Genomic DNA, 20,011 nt, shown 5'->3' with positions numbered 1-20,011 from the left:
TAAAAGGCTTGTTGGAAGAGGAAGGTCTTCAGCAGGTACCGAAAAGATAACAGAGATGGTGCCGGTCTAATATTTAAGGGGAAGGAATTCAAAAGTGTCGGTGCCACTACACTAAAGGTGTAAAGAGCTAGCTTACCGGGGGGGGGGGGTGCGTGCGTGCGTGCGTGTGTGTAAGACCATTAAATCCAGGCTCAAAAATTACCTAACTGCACCAGTGGGTGTTGATTAATAGATTGCAAAGGGCAAAGGAGGGCTATTCCCTTGGTGCCCTGCTTATAGGTTTCCCAGAAACATCTGATTGGCTGCTCTGCAAAACAGGATTCTAGACTAGGCGGACTCTTGGTCCAATCCAGCAGGGCTCTTTTTACTCACTTTTCTTTCTGCTGTTAGATGAGTAAAAAGCTTTGTTGTGCTTCCTGTACCTGTTCCTGTAGCAATTTCCTGTACCTAGCCCAGCATGAGGCAGCTCACATTGTCTACTTAGCATGAATGAATGCCTCAATATGCAGGTGCTCCCAGGAAAGGAGTCATCAATGACTCTGGCAGACATCAGCCACACAGCCACAGTGGTCTTGTGTGAGTAAATTTCCTGCCAACTGGTTAAATCACTCCATGATCAGTCCAGTGGAACAACTTTCCTGTTTCGTGCCACACCTCATGTTACTGTGCCCTCGCTAACCTTGGACACATCCCAAGGTGAGTCAGATGACTTGCAGCTCCAGCCACAATTCCCCATGGAATCTGGTCTTGGCTTATGGGTTAGGGGGAGAACCAGCCATGATCTGAGGTCTAGCACTGTCAGCACACACCACAGATGGCACAATGCAGTCTAAATTCCTGGGCAGTTACAGTCATAAGAACATAATCAGAGCCTGCATAAGCCCATCTAGTCCAGCATCCTGTTCTCACAGTGGTCAACCAGATGTCCGTGGGAAGCCTGCAAGCAGAACCTGAGCACAAGAGCATTCTCCTCTCCCGCAGGTTCCAGCAACTGGTATTCAGAAGCATGCTGCCTCTGACTGTGGAGGCAGAGCACAGCCATCATGGCTAGTGGCCACTGATAGCCTTATCCACCATGAATTTGTCTAATCCTCTTTTAAAGACATCCAGGTTGGTGGCCATCATTGCTTCCTGTGGGAGTGAATTCCATGCTATAGCTGTGTGAAGAAGTCATTTCTTTTGCCTGTCCTGGATCTTTCAAACCTCAGCTTCATTCAGCTTCAGTCAAAGGTTCAATCATCAGGGATACAGAAACTCAAGCCCTTCAGATCTCTCTGTCTGGCCCTTGGGATTCTACCCAGGCCATGCCCCCTCCCCATCCATACCCTCTGCAGTGTGGGATGGGATGGAGGAGATGAAGGATGGGCGAGAAATTCAATTCAGTCCACACTTGGAGTTGAATCTATCAAATTTGCACTTTCCCAAACAGCATGAGAACTAAAACACAGCAATCCTTTGAAATTGCCACTTCTCCTAATTTTGCAATGCAGTTCTCCAACCAACCAGTGTTTTTACAAAAAAAAAAAAAAAGCATTATGTTAGAGACCCAGTGCCTGCAGGAGGAAGGGGAACACCACCATCGACCATGGTATCCTTCTGGGGAGACTAGCTGAGTTGGGAGTGGGAGGTACTGCATTGCGGTGGTTCCACTCCTACTTGGCAGGTCGCCTCCAGAAGGTGGTGTTTGGGGAACATTGCTCAGCACCCTGGACTCTCCAGTATGGGGTTCCGCAGGGGTCAGTTCTGTCCCCCATGCTGGTCAACATCTACATGAAACCGTTGGGTGCAGTCATCTGGAGCTTTGGAGTGTGTTGCCATCAGTATGCTGATGACACGCAGCTCTATTTCTCCTGTCCATCTTCTTCAGGTGAGGCTGTCAATGTGCTGAACTGGTGCCTGGCTGTGACAATGGACTGGATGAGGGCTAATAAACTGAGGCTCAATCCAGACAAGACTGAGATGCTGCTAGTGGGTGGTTCTTCTGACCAGATGGTGGATGTCCAACCTGTTCTGGATGGGGTTGCACTCCCCCTGAAGGAGCAGGTTCATGGCTTGAGGGTTCTCCTAGTACCATCTCTGTCACTTGAGGCTCAGGTAGCCTTGGTGGCACGGAGTGCCTTCTACCAACATTGGTTGGTGGCCCAACTACGTCCCTATCTGGACAGGGATAACCTGGCTTCAGTTGACCATGCTCTGGTAACCTCCAAATTAGATTACTGCAATGCACTCTATGTGGGGCTGCCTTTGAAGATGGTTCAGAAACTGCAGCTTGTGCAAAATGCAGCGGCCAGATTGGTAACAGGGACCAGACGGTCCGAACATATTAAATCTATTCTGGCTCGCTTGCATTGGCTGCCTGTATGTTTCTGAGCTCGATTCAAGGTGCTGGTTTTGACCTATAAAGCCTTACATGGCTTGGGACCACAATACCTGATGGAACACCTCTCCTGATACGAACCCACCCGTACACTACGGTCAAGATCAAAGGCCCTCCTCCGGGTGCCTACTCCAAGGGAAGGTCGGAGGGTGGCAACAAGGGAGAGGGCCTTCTCAGTGGTGGCCCCCAAATTATAGAATGATCTGTTTGTTGAGGTGCGCCTGGCGCCAACACTGTTATCTTTTTGGCGCCAGGTCCAGACTTTCCTCTTCTCCCAGGCATTTTAGCATGTGTTTTAAATTTTTTTTATATTGTTTTAAATTTTAAAATTGTGTTTTAAATTGTTTTTAAAATATGTGTTTTAAATTGTATATTTGTTTTAATGTTTTTGATTGCTGTGGACCGCCCAGAGAGCTTCGGCTATGGGGTGGTATACAAGTGCAATAAATAAATAAATAATAAATGATGTATGCATAAATATGAACATATTGGTGAAAATAAAATGCATTAGATTAGGAAAAACTGCTTGCAGAAATGTGTACGTTGGTCAAAAGATCACACAAAAATGAATTTATTATGAGACATTTACGCTGAAACACTGCTGAATTTTATCAGGATTTTTTTTAAAAAAAATCACAAATTGCTGCTGAAATGTGGAGAACTGAATTTAAGACTGGAAAAATGAGAAACAGAGAATTGAAATGGACAGGTCTTTCCATCCCTACTCTTCTAAGGCCACACCCCTGGCTGGAATGTCACACTTTCCAGCAAGTGGCTGCAAACACTGGGGTTTAGGAAGCTACAGATAGCCTAAAATTGTAAGCAAAAGTCAAGTCTGGCTATTGTCATGCAAGGAGGCACAGGTCAACTCTGTATTTCAGATTACAGAATCAAGGTCCATGGAGTTAGTAATTGGAGTCCATCCAAACTAGGACAGGGATCATTCAGATGGAGCTCCCTAATTATGGGGCCAGTGATGGCTAGTGCCCATTGGGATTAGGAGGGCAGAAGGCAGAGAGTCCAACTGTAGGTGGAGCCAGAGTCAATGACAGGCACAGCAACTCATTCTAGTTTTATCCCTATCTTTCTCTCTGCTGTGTTCTACAAGGGCAACACTGAGACAAACAAGGAGGAAACTGCCAGTCAGGGCCATCCCTGTGCTATCTGTAAGGCAGGGCAGGGAGATGAGGACTGGCTAAGGGCAGGCTGAAATTGGTGGGGCAGTCCTCTATGTGCCCTACTCGACTAGCATCTACTGCATTGGGCTCTCATCCCTACAAAATCAAACAACAATTTTCCATTGTGGATCATTGAGCCTCTTCCGCTCAAATGGTTTCAGATAATTCCCATGTGGGGAAACCACCACAAAATCCTTTCTCAAGAATTTAAACCCCACCAAGAAGCAAGATGGGATCACTGGAGCTTTTCCGTACTCTGAACCTCCTGGGGAAATCTACATGGATTTGCTTTGAGCAAAATAAACCTTGCAATGAAAATTGTGCAAGCCCATAACAGTCCGTTCAAATAGATGGAATGAAAAATTAACCCAAACAGGGAAATGGGCGATCTGAGCCCAGAGCCAAGAATGGGCCCAGATCCAAAGCTGAAGCTGCTAGGAGTTGTTTCTAGTCTGTGGGCTGTGGGGCTTTAAAACAAGGGCAGGAACTCTAAAGGGTACCTATTATGCCAGCCATATGAAAACAAAGGCTGGGGAGAAAGTCCCTCCTTCTCGTACAAATGGAAACTCCTGTAACTTACTAGAAATATATTGTCCTCCAACAATACTCATGCAAAGCGCTCCCAGCTTCCAAGGAGTGGGAAGTCCCTAGCCCAACACAACAGAGTTCTGTTTCCTTTGTATGGGTTCAGTAGTGGCTGGCAAGGATGGACAAATCTGTCCTTTTCAGTTTCAATTTCTCGTTTTCCCATTGTTGAGGTCTCCACATTTCTACGTCAGTTTTCAATTTGAAAAAAAAATGTCATGAAAATTCATCAGCATTAGTGTGAATTTCTGCTAATATACACACTTGTGTATGCAATTTTGCTCTAACATTCACATGTTTATGTTGTTGTTATGTCCCTTCAAGTCAATTATGACTTATGGCGACCCTATGAATGAGCAACCTCCAATAGCATCTGTTATGAACCACCCTGTTCAGACCTTGTAAGTTCAGGTCTGTGGCTTCCTTTATGGAATCAATCCATCTCTTGTTTGGCCTTCCTCTTTTTCTGCTCCCTTCTGTTTTTCCCAGCATTATTGTCTTTTCTAGTGAATCATGGCTTCTCATGACATGTCCAAAGTATGATAACCTCAGTTTCATCATTTTAGCTTCTAGTGATAGCTCTGGTTTAATTTGTTCTCACACCCAATTATTTGTCTTTTTCGGAGTCCATGGTATCCTCAAAGCTCTCCTCCAGCACCACATTTCAAATGAGTTGATTTTTCTCTTATCCGCTTTTTTCACTGTCCAACTTTCACATCCATACATAGAGATTAGAAATACCATGGTCTGAATGATCCTGACTTTAGTGTTCAGTGATACTTCTTTGCATTTGAGGGCCTTTTCTAGTTCTCTCATAGCTGCCCTCCCCAGTCCTAGCCTTCTTCTGATTTCTTGACTATTGTCTCCATTTTGGTTAATGACTGTGCCGAGGTATTGATAATCCTTGACAAGTTCAATGTCCTCGTTGTCAACTTTAAAGTTACATAAATCTTCTGTTATCATTACATTAGTCTTTTTGACGTTCAGCTGTAGTCCTGCTTTTCTGCTTTCCTCTTTAACTTTCATCAGCATTCGCTTCAAATCATTACTGGTTTCTGCTAGTAGTATGGTATTGTCTGCATATCTTAAATTATTGATATTTCTCCCTCCAATTTTCACACCTCCTTTGTCTTGATCCAATCCCACTTTCCGTATGATATGTTCTGCTTATAGATTAAATAAATAGGGTGATAAAATACACCCCTGTTTCACACCCTTTCCAATGGGGAACCAATCGGTTTCTCCATATTCTGTCCTTACAGTAGCCTCTTGTCTAGAGTATAGGTTGCGCATCAGGACAATCAGATGCTGTGGCACCCCCATTTCTTTTAAAGCATTCCATAGTTTTCCATGATCTACACAGTCAAAGGCTTTGCTGTAATCTAGAAAGCACAGGGTGGTTTTCTTCTGAAATTCCTTGGTCCCTTCCATTATCCAACATATGTTTGCGATATGATCTCTGGTGCCTCTTCCCTTTCTAAATTCAGCTTGTGTTGCAGAGCAGCGAAATAGGGAATGGAGCATCTGAGTGAGCCTTTGTGGATTTGAACCTTTGCTAAAGATTACACCTTCCCTGCGAATTAGTCAGACAGAGACTTTAAGCTTTAAAATAAGAAATAACTACTTTATTCTGGAAGTACATACTTAATAGGAAAGAGTTCCTACATCTAGCTAACTAGCTAAGTTGGAGATGCAGTCACTAAGCCTAGTGTTTGCCCTCATGCTTGGAGGAGAGGGAGAGACAAAGAAAAGATGTCTGCTCTCACTCTCAAGAGAAAGAAGGAGGAAGGAGATGTGGTCAACATCATATGCGTATCAGTCTAGCAGGAAGAGAGTCAGCAGGAGATCGAAGGATAGGTATTAGCCTAGCAATCAGGAGATCTCCTCTCTAGCTACCCTTTTTAACCCCATGCAGCCTCAGCTCACAAATTGGAGTTGAACCACATATTCCAACAGGTTGGATATCTGGTATTTCTCGCTCCATATATGGTAAGAGCCTTTGCTGTAGAATCTTGAGCATTACTTTACTTGCATGGGATATTAAGGCAATAGTTCGATAATTACTGCATTTCTTGGGATCCCCTTTCTTTGGAATTGGGATGTATATGGAATAATTCCAGTCTGTGGGCCATTGTTTAGTTTCCCATATTTCTTGACAAATTCTAGTCAAACTTTGGACAAATTCAGTCTTAGTAGCTTGTAGCAACTCTATTGGTATGCCATCTGTTCCTGGTGATTTGTTTCTTCCAAGTATTTTAAGAGCAGCTTTCATCTCACATTCTAAAATTTCTGGTTCTTCATCATATGGTTCCTCCGTGAATGAATCTGTCATCCTTGTATCTCTTTCATAGAGTTCTTCCGTGTATTGCTTCCATCTTCCTTTTATTTCATCTCAGTCAGTCAGTGTGTTCCCCTGTTGATTATTCAACATCCCTACTCTTGGTTTAAATTTCCCTTCATTTCTCTAATCTTTTGGAATAGGGCTCTTGTTCTACCCTTTTTGTTGTCCTTCTATTTCTATACAGTAATTATTGTAATAGTTCTCTTTGTCCCTATGTACTAGTTGCTGAATTGTTGTATTTAGGGTTCTGTGTTTCTATCTCCTTTTGCTTTCCTTCTCTTTAACCATTTTAAGAGTTTCTTCAGTCATCCATTGAGGTCTTTCTCTCTTTTTTAAGTAGAGGTATTGTCTTTTTGCATTCTTCCCTGATAATGTCTCTGACTTCACTCCATAGTTCTTCTGGTTCTCTGTCAACTAAGTTTAAAGCCTCAAACCTGTTCCTTATTTGATCTTTATATTCTTCTGGGATGTTATTTAAATTGTAGTTTGCCATTATGATTGTTTTGTTGTTGTTCTTTAGCTTTACTCTGATTTTTGATACGACCAGTTCATCATCTGTATCGCAGTCTACTCCTGGTCTTATTTTCGCAAAAAGTATTGAACTTCTCCATCTTCTGCTACCAATTATATAATCAATTTGATTCCTATATTGACCATTTGGTGATGTCCACGTGTACAGTCATCTTTTCGGTTGCTCAAAAAATGCGTTTGCAAGAAACAAATTATTGGCTTCACAGAATTCAATAAGTCTTTCTCCTGCTTCATTTCTGTCACCTAAGCCCCATTGCCCCACAATTCCTAGTTCTTCTCTGTTCCCTACTTTTGCATTCCAATCCCCCATGATTATCAGAACATCTTATTTTGGTGTGTGATCAATTTCTTCCTGTACTTCTGCATAAAATCTCTCCAATTCCTCTTCTTCTGTGTTTGCTGTTGGAGTGTAGACTTAGATGATGGTTATGTTAATAGGTTTCCCATTTAATCTCATTGATATCACTCGCTCAGTCCTTGCGTTGCAGCTCCTAATTGCTTTAGCTACATCACTTCTCACTATTAAAGCAACCCCATTTCTTCTTAATTTCTCATCTCCTGCATAAAATATTTTGTGGTTGCCTGATTGAAAATGTCCCATTCCTGTCCATTTTAATTCACTCACGCCAAGTATTGTAATGTTGATACACTCCATTTCTTGCTTGACAACTTCTAACTTTCCCTGGTTCATGCTTCTCACATTCCATGTTCCTATTGTGCGTCATACAACTCCGGACTTTCGTATCTGTGCGCATCAGCCTCTGGGCTTCCTTTCGGCTTTGACCCAGCTGCATCATTAGTCACAGCGCTACTCGTACTTGTCCTTTGTTCTTCCCCAGTAGCTTGTTGAGTGCCTTCTGACCTGGGGGGTCTCATCTTCCAGTACTATCTTGTGTTGCATTTTGGATACTCTGTTCATAGGTTTTTCGTGTTTATAAGTACCCTAATATTTATATTTGCCCTAATATTATTTTTCTTTATATATTAAATTTCTTTATATATTTTCTTTATATATTAAATTTGTATCCTGCCTTTCCTCCCAAAAGAGCTCAGGGTGGCAAACATCAAAAGGTTAAAAAGCACCTTTTTTAAAAAAAATAAAAAATAAAACAACTAAAACCATTTAAAAACAATTCAGACCCATCTACAACAATGAAAAGAAACCATCTTAGGAAGATTAAAAAGAAAAAGAGAACAATCACATACCCTCACAGTTACCAGTTTCAAAGTTGCCATAGCTAAGATCTATAAGTCATCAAATACCTGTGTAAACAGGAATTTACATTTCTTCTGAAAGTCAGTAGTAAGGGAGACAGTTGCACCTGACAAGGGCATTTCAGAAGTGGGGAACCATGACCAAGAAGGCCCTCGCTAAATTAGTAGTATGTATGTATGTATTATTTTATTTTATTTAAAATATTTCTATCCTGCCCTTTTCCCCACAGGAGGGCACTCTGGGTGGCTCACAATAAAATCATACATGGTAAAGAAACACAAAGTTTTTTAAAATAGATAAAAATACATAAAATACAGTTAAAAATCTAGGGGGGTGACATGAAAGGGGACTAAAGAGGCAAAACTAAACGGGGGAAATAAAATGGGGCTATACCTTCAGTATAATGCATTTTTGTATATTATTTTTGTCAAAGATTGCCCCCCTGGGGTTCCTTGCCCTCAGCACCCCAAGGGGGGTTCTTTGCTTCCGAGAACAGTCCCAACTCCTTTGGGTCTCTGCTTCCCAGGCAAACTCTCCCTCCTTCAGGATTAGATTCCCAGTAGAAACTGCCACCACCCCTCTTTCTTAGCTTCTTTCTCTGAGAAAGGGGACCTGAGAGAGCTAACTGAATTCTTAGAGCAGATTTAATTTACAGCCTCTACTCTAGGGCATTAACCCACACTAATCAACAGTAATCAGCAGCGTCCAGTGATCAAAGACTGGATTTAGAATCATTAGCTCTCAAGCAATACACACCAGTTATAAAAGGGTAGTTTATTTAAAAGAAAAGGAAGGTATATATAAAAAGAGAGCAACATTTGGTTCCTTAAAGCTAATCGCCCCCAGTCAGGCTACACGAGATACATTGAAATAACAAATGTGAGAGATTCAATACCAGACAAAAGAACATAACAAAAGCTTTCTAGCCTAAGATTTCCTACTCACAGTACAGTAGCCTGGTTCCTTGACAAGGATGGGCATATTTCAGGCTTGTTTTTTGCTTCTAGAACCCCAATATCTACCACCTAAGCCAGATGTAAGAAACATATAGTTAGAATTGGTTGAATTCCAGGGACATCCAGGGAGGGGGCAGGAATATGTGGAGGGGTACAAGTTTGTAATGTTGGCACAGTGTTTTGTGTGACTGTATTTTGAGGGTTCTTTTTGTGTTCTCAATGCCACTGTTGTTGCTTTAACAAAGCCTAAGCCAAAACCCTTCACCATCTTGGCCACGCTCCTCTGGGCACCACTGTAGAGCATGGAGTGGGGAGCTCTGAGTGGCTGGTGGGGGAAGGTGAAGGCAAAGGGGGGGTTCAAAGGAAGGAGTGATGGTTGCATTCTAATGGACATCCAGGACATCCAGGAAGGTGGAGGAATATATGAAGGGGGGGCAAGTTTGTAACAGTGGTGCAGTGTTTCATATACAGTTTTGTGTGCTGCTTTGGGCGTTCTCAGTGCCAGTGTTTTCCTTTAATAAAGCCTATATCTAAATTCCTCACCATCCTGGTCACCCTCCTATGGGCGCACTCCTGTTTCTCAGTGCCCTTCTTAAAACGTGGTGCCCAGAATTGGGCACAATGCTCCAGATTGGGCCTGACCAGTCCATCACAGATTGAGCACAGTGGGATTTAAATCCAAAGAACTGTGCGGGCAGCCATCAGGTCCACAACACAAGGCTGGCCCTCCACAAAATTCAGAAAACAGCTGGCTTTGACAGTGCCGGGTACTGTTTAAGATACATGTCACAAAAAGGCTGTCTTGCGGGTGTGGCATAATGGCTTCAGTGTAGGAGAGACTGAGCCAGCGCAAACAGGAACTGAGCAGGAGGTGCGAAGTCTTTAAAAGCTTTGTACTAATTTATAAAGTCCTGAACAACCTTAGGAATTTCCTGAGCCCTTATATCCCAGCTCGATCACTGAGGTCATCTACATAAGAGACTTTGGTCATCCCCGAGTTGGCGAGGCTCATTCACATGGAGCCTTCAGTGTCATCAGCCCAGTCCTGTGTAATGCTCCAATAGTAGAGATTCAGCAGGCACCTTCTGTTTTAACCTTTAAACATTGGCTGAAAACTTTTCTATGCCGCCAAGCATATGCATGCAATTAAGAAGATATCTTCCTGTAACAGTTCGTCAATGATACCTGATTTTACATTTTTTTATTGTTGATATAATTGTTGTCTATGGCCATACTACCCTGAACATGCCCGATATCAGAAGCTAAGTAGGGTCAGGCCTGGTTAGTATTTGGATGGGAGACTGCCTGGGAATACCAGGTGCCATAAGCTTAGAGGAAGGCAATGGTAAACCACCTCTGAATACCTCTTACGAATATATCCAGAAGATTCAGAGGGTCACTATAAGTCGTAATCGACTTGACAGTAAATAACAAAACAAAAAAAATTGTTGTAAACCATTTTGATTTTTTTTTAATGAAAAGCAGTATACAAATGTTTTTATAAATACAATAACTTTTGGATCTTTGGGAAGACGTTTAATGCGATCCTCATAGGAGGTACTAGCAGGCACACTGACACCCGTGGGTGCCATGTTGGCGATCCCTGCTTTCCAAAAGCTCACGGTCCCAAATGGAACATAGGAAGCTGGCCTTAAACTGAGTCAGGCCATTGGTCCATCCAGCTCAGTACTGTCTACACTGACTGGCAACAGCTCTCCAAGATTCCAGACTGGATATTTTCTCAGGCCTACCTGGAGATGCCAGGATTGAACCTGGTACCTTCTGCAGGTAAGCAGATGCTCTCCAAGTGAGCTACAGTCCTTCCCCAAATGCAATGCATAGCCTGCGTCTACCAACTTGAATGTAGCTAGACCTGGGAGACCAGACAGGAGCCAAACAGGTGAGCAAAGGCTCGTGGGCAGCAGCAGAGAGGAATAGGTTGAGTTCTTCTTGGATAGCAAACAAAACCTGAGATAGAGCTAAGATACATCACAGTTTCTCCAGCCGATTTTGATAAAGCTTTATTTTTTTTAAAAAGTGTTTTGGGGGGGGAATTGAGCTACAGTGCAACTGCAAGGCAAAATACAAATAATGACAATACATTGGCCCTTTGGTTGATTATACATATTATAATAAAGTGCAAGGGACAAGAAAACCCATTGCAATGAAGAGGAATGCAGCTTAAAAATATTTTAAAAATTGTAGTGCAACAGAGTGTTGCCTCCTTGGCTTGAAAGCAAGCCAAAAAGGAGAAACACCCATTTGATTTCACAGTTTATTCTCAAGTGGATTTGATCATGGGCATCACACATTTCAAGCACATGGCTTTCACCAAAGTATCCCAAGAACTGTAGTTTGTTAAGACAGCTCGGAACTGAGAGATGAACTACTCTTTTCTTTGGAGGATGCCATGCACTTCAAATGTATGATGTAGATATGACCTTTGAAATGTGATTTTAAATACATATTTAAATGGGGACTTCCACCCCCTCAAAAAAAATATTCACAGGTGAATGCAGAAACTAGTCAGAACAAACATAAGGGAGACCACACAAAAAATGGGCCAGAAATATATTCAGCTAGGTCCTACTCAGAGTAAACCCACTGGAATTAATGAATCTTAGTCATGTCTATTAACATCAATGAATCTACTCTGAGCAGGACTAGTATTAAAACCACTCATACTCATCTGCCCATCCCCAGATGGCGGCCCATTCCCACAGGCAGCAACCAATCAGAAAGGCTAAGACAGGAAGCAGACAGGTGCCTCATACTGAAATCAAACTGCTGGTCCACTTAGCTCATTATTGTCTACACCAGGGATGGGGAACCTTTGGCCCTCCAGCTATTGCTGGACTACAGCTCCCATTATCCCTGATCACTGGCCATGGTAGCTGGGGCTGATGGGAGTTGGAGTCCAACAGCATCTGGAGGGTCAGAGCTTCTCCACACCTGGTCTACACACACTGTCAATAGCTTTCTAAAGTTTCAGGCAGGAATCTTTTTTCCAGCGCTACCTAGAGATGCCAGGATTGAACGTGGGACCTTCTGCATGCAACATACATGCTCTACCATGAATGGGTCATCCTTTCCCAAAGAGGAATAAGACAATATACCAGCGTTCAATTTGCTGGTATGTTCACAAGCACATATATAAACATAAAAGCCTTGTGAACCCATTTTGATCTCCCTTCATTTCATCTATACATACACACCCTTACTGGCTTTGAGAAAGGCAAACAAAAGGACTTTGTTTTCAAAGGCTTTGAATGGTGTTGGGCATGCAACATAGTTACTAGATTGCAGCCAATGACTTCTGTTTTGGTTTCAGGATGTGCTTTATTTATGTGTTTTATTCTCTGGAAAAGGTTTCCATCTTCTTTGCCTATAAGTTGCAGTGACCTTTTTCCCCAAAAAAAGAGTTGACCAGAATTTGTTTAATTAAGAAGACACAATAAATAAATACATACATATCCTTCATCCACTAAAATAACACAAGAGATTTCCGACCATCTGTGACCTAATTGCACACGAAGTATAATCGGTTCCTGCTCTAATGCATGATGGGAAGCAGAAGAATCAGCATCACACCAACACACTGCACTGTGGGGACTTGGCAAATGTGGCGAACGGATTGGCACATGTGGACAAGCATAGAACCAAGCCAATCTGTGAGTGGGCTGGGTAGACCAGGGTGGAGAGGTGGTGGTCTGCTGATCAGTTTGGATCATCTAATGCTAGCAGTGATCCTTGCAAATCTTCATGTGGGGGTATGTCTGGTCCTACAAGATGCTTCTTTGCATAGAGGATTGCTTAATTATGCCTTATAAGTGTTAAGAGATCCTGAGTATGTGCCCTTGCTTTCAAAATGACAGCCATGTCAAATGGAGACTGGGACTTGTGCCAACCAGTTCGCCACATTTGCCATGTGGACAAGCAAAGCACAGTATGTGTGTATATGTGATGATGGGGGTTCCAGTATGTGTGTGTATATATAGACACACACACCATGCATGACTAAAAGGTCAGCCACCAAGTCTAATAAAGCCCTAGCCTCAAAGTTTGCTCCCCAGTTTGAAGAGTCTTATATTTAGCATGTAGGCTCTGTGTTGGATCTTGATGCGTGTTTCTGACCTTACTGCTTCCCTTAGATCCTTGTTTGTCCTCCGGACCTTGTTTTCTGCCTGTTTTCAACCATGTACCAACTGTCTGGCCCACATGGGCAGACAGACAATTCTACCATATCCTGGAACCCAACTATCTGGAACCTGACATGGACCTTCAAAGGTCCTTCTCTCCCACCTCAGCCATTCCCTCTGCCCCAATGGCTAGTCCATGCCTTGTTGTTTTCAATGTTTCTACTTCTTTAGTAGTCAGGTTTATATTTTGATGGTTCTACCAATGTCCCTGCCCAGGAGTCTTTTTGGATACCATTGCTTATCTATAACCTCTCTTCTCATCTCCATTCTGCTATCAACTAGGGATCACTGGACTGCCACTTCTCTAGGCAACTGGGAATAGGTAGCCTCTAAGCCAAGTGAAGAATCATATCTACCAAAGGGCCACCTTCTGAGATGGAAGAAGACACACTAAAAAGAGGCACAGTGTGATCATTCATGCTTGTCGGCAGTCAGAAGGGCCAAGTCTTTACTGGATGAGCAACAAGACTACTATCATATGAAATAGTCCTAGCCAGAATGAGAAGGATGCTTTGGTGGCCCAGGCCCTGAACAACGTCGTTGTCGTCTCCTCAAAGGGATTTATCAGGCACTCAGTCACAAGTGTCTGGTTAAACGAATCCTCTTGGGAAATGCAGGAATAGGTGCCATAGAGTTCATCAGTCATGTTGCCTATGAAGTGTATGCAATGGCGATGACCAGAGCCACAATGTGCAATGTTGCGATTATGATGCAGCCAAGTGTAATTGGCATGGTGGGATTCAATGGAGCAGTTCAGATAATAGCGGGACGATGGGACCACAGTGATGTTCTTACAGGGCTCAGTGTAATCACCTGGGGGATGGGAAGAAAAAGTGTAAATGGCAAGAGAAAAATGACACTTACATCATGATAACGAAACTGCTTTCTAGGAAGCATCTTGAAGCCATTTTACAATAAAATAAACACATATATAAAACAACTGCATACACAGAAACAATTCCACACCCCATACAGATACCACATGGGATAAAAATCTTCATTTAGAAGGCTTTTTGGAAGAGGAAAGTCTTCAACAGGTGCCAAAAAGGCAGTAGAGGTGACACTTGTTTGATATGCAATGAGAGGGAGTTCCAAAGGGTATATGGCTCCACACTAAAGACCCAAATCTGACATTGTGCAGAACAAACATCCTGATAAGATGGTTTCTGCAGGATGTCCTCTCCTGCAGAGTACAATGATCGGTTGAGTAGTATGATATTATCTTTTGGGTATCTATGCACACCCTGTCAAGGAACAACAACCCTCACTATCAGAGAAGTTTGTAGCCAAGATTTACTTTGGGGCCAAGCTACTTAATTAGAGTACACATCATTCATGCTCAAGAGTTCCATACGCTCACTCACCAGCAATGAATGAACTTCAGAACCTGAGGAATGTTGTGTGGTGACCTTTAAAGCCCTAAATCAGCTTTCCCCAACCTGGTGCCCTCCAGATGTCTTGGACAACTAACACTAGTCTAAGCCAGCATGAACAAAGGTCAACAATTATGGGAATTGTCATCCAAAATATCTAGAGGACACCAGGTTGGGGAAGACAACCTTAAATAATTTAGGACTGGAGCATGTGAAAGACTGCCTTTTCCAATAAGAGCCTGCCCGCCCACTTAGATCATCTTCAGAGGTTCTCTTGTGAAGCACATTCCCTGAAATATGCTTGGATAGGACCAAGGAGAGGGCCTTCCTGAAAGAGGGCCTCTTTAAGGGCCTTCCTGAAGTTAGGCAAAACATTCCTATTTAAGAAGCCTTTATTTATTGTTTCGGTTTTAATCCGGTAGCTGTCATCGCAGTAGTAGTCAAAACACACGTAAGGGACAAAGGTCCCTGTTCATGTGCATTTCGAAGGGGGCAACCTTGGCATGTGCACACACATGCAGCCTTCACAACAGATCTAGCATGTTCACACATTTTATATACCATATTGGAAACAAAAGTGCAAAGCGTCTCTTAAGTCACAGCCCCGAGATGACAGATCAGATTTTAAGCCCACGAGTTCACCCAGTGACATGTATAGACTGACACAAAGCAAGTGCTTCACCTAACGTGTACAGTGGTGCAAGTATTAGGCCAGCTGTTTCACCACCGTAAAAGGAACCACCACAAGAAATAATCAGATGCATAAGAACACAGGAACCTGTGTTATAGTCAAGGCCACTGACTATATAGCTCAGCACACTGATGGCACTGGTTCTCCAGAATTTCAGGCAGAGGACATTCCCAGTCCTACCTAGAGATGCTGGGAATTGAATCTGGGGCCTTCTGAATGCAAAGCAGATACTCTACCACTGAGCTATGGCCCATCTCCCCAAAGCAAAGACAGAGGGATAGATCATAGCTACACCAAATGTAAGGTTGATGTTGTTTAGAAATGCCAGTGTATTTGCTGATCAAAGGTATGTCATCCACTCTCAGACTAGATGGCCCAGTGGTTTCCTTCTAAATCTGAAACAGGACTGGGGAGCCTATGGCCCTCCAGATGTTGCTGGGCTTCAACTCCCAACAGTTCCCAGCCGAACTGGCCAACAGTCAGGGATGTTGGGAGTTGTAGTCTAACAGCAACTGGAGGGCCACACGTCTCCACATCTCTGATCTTAAAATAAGACAGTGAAAGGTTTATTTGCAAACATTACCTTTTGTGCTGCCGTGGTTTGAAGAGGCACAAACATCCAAAAAAACATCATGGGTTAGAGCCTGTAACAGTGTTCTAGAAGAGAGAGAGAGACTGAATGTAAGAAGAGCCTGCTGGATCAGGCCAGTGGCCCATCTAGTCCACCATCTTGTTCTCACAGTGGCCTACCAGATGTCCATGGGAAACACACAAGCAAGACCTGAGCACAAGAACCCTTCTCCTTCCTGAAGTTTCCAGCAACTGGTATTCAGAAGCATACTGCCTCCGACAGCAGAGGCAGAACACATTTGTGAGGTTTAGTAGCCACTGATAGCCATATCCTCCATGAATTTGTCTAATCCTCTTTTAAAGTCATCCAAGCTGGTGGCCATTATTGCCTCAAGGGAGAGCATATTCCACAGGTTAACTATGAGCTGCATAGAAAAAGTCCTGTCTCTTTTGTCTGTCCTGAACTTTCTAATATTCAAATCTGGGTAAGGATCAGATACACGTTTAACCTGAGCCATCACAAGACCAGCACTGTATTTCCACAGAAGGCCTATTCACTCTACAGGATACGTTCAACTGGTTCATGTTCATTGAAGATCCATTCAAAGAGATGCTCTGCTGCACAGTTGATAGGAAATGTGGCTGTGAAACTGATGCAGTGGTATAGCCAGATTTACGAACAGTTTCCTGATTTATCACACCTGGGGCAGAGAGAGAACTAGGCTTGTCCTATGCACTGCATATTTCAGTAGCTGTGGAAGAGCCCAGATAAACAAGTGTTAACTACTTGTAATCTCTCAAAGGCTTCCAAGCCAATGCAAAGGCTACTCCTGTGGGTCAGCATTTTTACCATAAACCAAACCCCCTAGACAACCTGAAGCACCTTCTGCATCCTCCTTCTACAGCAGAGATGGGGAACCTATGACTTACTTGTGCTCCTAGCCCAAAAGGTTGAAACCACTGGTTTGGTGGATGTAGAGGAAACACATAACACAAACCCCATTTTTACAGGCTTATATACTCTCCCAAAAAAAGCATGCATAGGGCCAATCAAGGAAGAAGGGTTAGATCTACACTAGGGCATCATAAGAAGGCATCGTTTTCCACTTCACCTTGTATTTGTCACATGCAGCACTGTTTCTGTTCTGCTGCAGTTCACATTCCACCCATAACAAAGTTATTCATTTCACTGTCCACTGTGGCAAAAATATGCAACTTGCATAATTTATGTAAATTACATTGTCACTATGTTATCCAATGCAAAGGAAATGCAATGCAAATTGGGGGTGTAATCAACTACGTATCATTTGCAGACTGAAAGCAACAACAGTGAACACCGATCGTATTTGCTGGATTGATTTCTGTTCTGGACATGGGATGAATAAGCAAGCATCAGCAATTTCCACTCCCATTTGCATTGAAATTCTCTGACATCCCAAATCTACACATGCAGGAGAACAATGAGGGAATGAAGCTGTACAGCTCCATGGTGATACAGCAGGTGTACCCAGTCAGGCTGCAGATCACATTTTGAATGCTGCCCCATATGGGTAAAAAAGATTTGCAGAAAATTTGCTCAGCAGAAAATAGGTGGGGCTAGAATCTCTCTCGCTGATGTGATTGCTTTCTGCTTGCAATAAGCTGTCATACAGAAATGCATTTTTAAAATGCTATGGTGCTATCCATTCTACCACCTCAGCTTTCCCACCTTGAAAATGAAATGGACTGCCTTCAAGTTGATTCCGACGTATGGAGACCCTATGAATCGGGTTTTCATGGTAACCCGTATTCAGAGGGGGTTTACCATTGCCCTCCTCTGAGGCTGAGAGGCAGTGACTGGCCCAAGGTCACCCAATGAGCTTCATGGCTGTGTGGGGATTCAAACCCTGGTCTCCCAGGTCATAGTCCAACACTCTAACCACTATGCCACACTGGCTCTCACCTTCCCACCTTACTCTGCTGCATTTCTTAGACCAGGCCCTGAACTGTGGGTGATAAACTGAAAGGTCATCTCTGCCACAGAGAAGAAGGCAATAATGGCCATGTATGTGCCAGAGAAGTTAGAAAATACTGAACATGCAAAGAAGATCATTAATTGATTTACAAGCAGACCAGTTAATTGAAAGATTGGCCCTTTTCATAAGTTTCTAAAATGAGAAAATAAAAGGAAATATTTCCCCTTATAATCTATTTGGCTTAATCGAAATTATATCACTGTTGTTGAATATAATTTTGCCTTGCAGGTGTGCATTTCTGTTTTTCCTCTATTTTTTCCTTCATCTTCTTTCTTTCTCTCTTTTTGTATGAATCATTGAGTTTAACAAGATCTGTTTCCATGATGGACCGGTGACTACCCACTTACATTGAAATCAAAATATGGAAAAATACCAAGAAGGGTGAAGATGCAGAGGAAGGGAGGGAACAGATAAGAAATGGAGAGGGGAAATAGTCCCTAGATATTAAATATAAATTGTGTTCAACCGTAAGAACTATACTGGGACAAATCGGTTTATAAATCTAATTGGAAGAAATTGCATGGTTGGAATATTAATGATTTAGTAGTAAATAGTATGAGTTTAAGTAAAGAAATATGACAGCTGGTTATTGAAATAAGATTAATATCAGTTTGGGAAGGAAGGAAAAGAATAAGACACAAAAGAGGAAAAAAACAAAAACAGAAAACAAATGAATAAGCAATGATGAAACATAGATGCCTATTTCTATTCTATACAAAGCATGAAAACTGTTTCTGAGCTTTGGTAAAAAACCATTTTCAAAAAACAGATATTGAACATGCAATGTTAGCAACTAAGAGGAGGAAAAGGGATGAAAATAAAAGGGGCATACCCATTTCCATGGTCATAAACAGAAGTGCATTTCCCATTGATCCACCCACAGCTAGGATCTCTCGCCAGCATGCAGCTCTCACAGTTGTCCTTATATGCCCCACACATGGCCATGGGGAGCTGAACCACCTCACTCACAGAGGCTACATATAGCTCATTCTGCAAAATAAAAGGAGAAAGCAACAGCTGCAACAAACTCAAAACAGTAGGTCTCCGTAAACTATTGAGGGACATCATGGACAAAGTCTATCTGTACCCACAGAATGGATGCATCAGTCCTCACCGAAAAGCAACAGCCTCTTGGTGCAACACAAGAACTGCTCCTATTAAGCACTAGAAAACAACCTGCAAAGAGGCTTCAAACTAGAACATGTGGGATGTCTTTATTGTACACTGCTTAGAAACTATGGTGTTTAGCAGTGTATAAGTTATTAAAATAGAACATCCCAATTAAGCCAAGGGGCACAGATCATTATCAGTTTATACTGAAATTTACAAAGATCTAACTCCTCAAAAGCATCCCTATGAAAAATAATCCAAATGGGTCCCACTTGGTTTATCATTCCAAAACAAATGAATATCCCAGAATAGATTCCCCTTGTGTTTAGTATATATAAGCATGTTCGTTCTGAGACGAGGCCCTTCCAGCCCATCAAAAAACACCCAGCTGACATTTTTCACATCTTTTTGCACATTTTGATCCAATGGCTGGTGCTTCTCCCATGGGCCTAAGTGGGTTATCATCCTTCCAGGTACTCAGCATCAGGGTAAGTAATGAAAAAGAACAGAGGTCTTCCTTACTCTTTCATTGTCCAAAGTCATGGACCGGATGTCAGCAAAAGATCTGAAAGGCTGGATCTCCAGGACATTCATGGTCCCCATTGGTAACACTGCAACCTTGTGGATGGTTCCTTTGTCTACATAAAAGGACAGAGGAAAAGATTTAGGTAGATGAAAATATGTATTATTTATTTATTATTTCAATGCATGTACCACTTTTCCACGTAAATATACCCAAAGCAGCTCACAGCATGACCGCAAAAACTATAAATCAAGACATAATTGCAATAACAGTCTGGTATATAATAGAAAGGTGGGAAGTGATGCTTACAGCTGCAGAAGAAGCAAGACATATGATAGAGAACTTC

General features: G+C 42.5%; 1 protein-coding gene and 1 pseudogene across 3 annotated transcripts in view; one reads left to right on the top strand and one right to left on the bottom strand.

Moving 5' to 3' along the window:
* The first annotated feature begins 10,405 nt into the window (after window positions 1-10,405).
* On the top strand, window positions 10,406-10,514 carry LOC133370117 (5S ribosomal RNA; annotated as a pseudogene).
* Window positions 10,515-11,190: 676 nt separating this feature from the next.
* Window positions 11,191-20,011, bottom strand: part of SEMA7A (semaphorin 7A (John Milton Hagen blood group)) — a 90,095-nt gene continuing 81,274 nt past the window's right edge. For all 3 annotated transcript variants that reach the window (XM_061595366.1, XM_061595367.1, XM_061595368.1), the window contains 4 exons: window positions 19,665-19,780; window positions 18,865-19,022; window positions 16,031-16,104; window positions 11,191-14,196 (listed from right to left, as the gene is read on the bottom strand). In XM_061595366.1, the coding sequence (XP_061451350.1) occupies window positions 13,832-14,196; window positions 16,031-16,104; window positions 18,865-19,022; window positions 19,665-19,780 (713 nt within the window). In that variant the 3' untranslated portion in view covers window positions 11,191-13,831. The remainder of the gene's footprint in view (window positions 14,197-16,030; window positions 16,105-18,864; window positions 19,023-19,664; window positions 19,781-20,011) is intronic.

Source organism: Rhineura floridana, chromosome 14 (genome assembly GCF_030035675.1).
Source record: "Rhineura floridana isolate rRhiFlo1 chromosome 14, rRhiFlo1.hap2, whole genome shotgun sequence".
Taxonomy (NCBI): Eukaryota; Metazoa; Chordata; class Lepidosauria; order Squamata; family Rhineuridae; genus Rhineura; species Rhineura floridana.
This window is presented reverse-complemented; position numbering and strand designations above follow the sequence as displayed.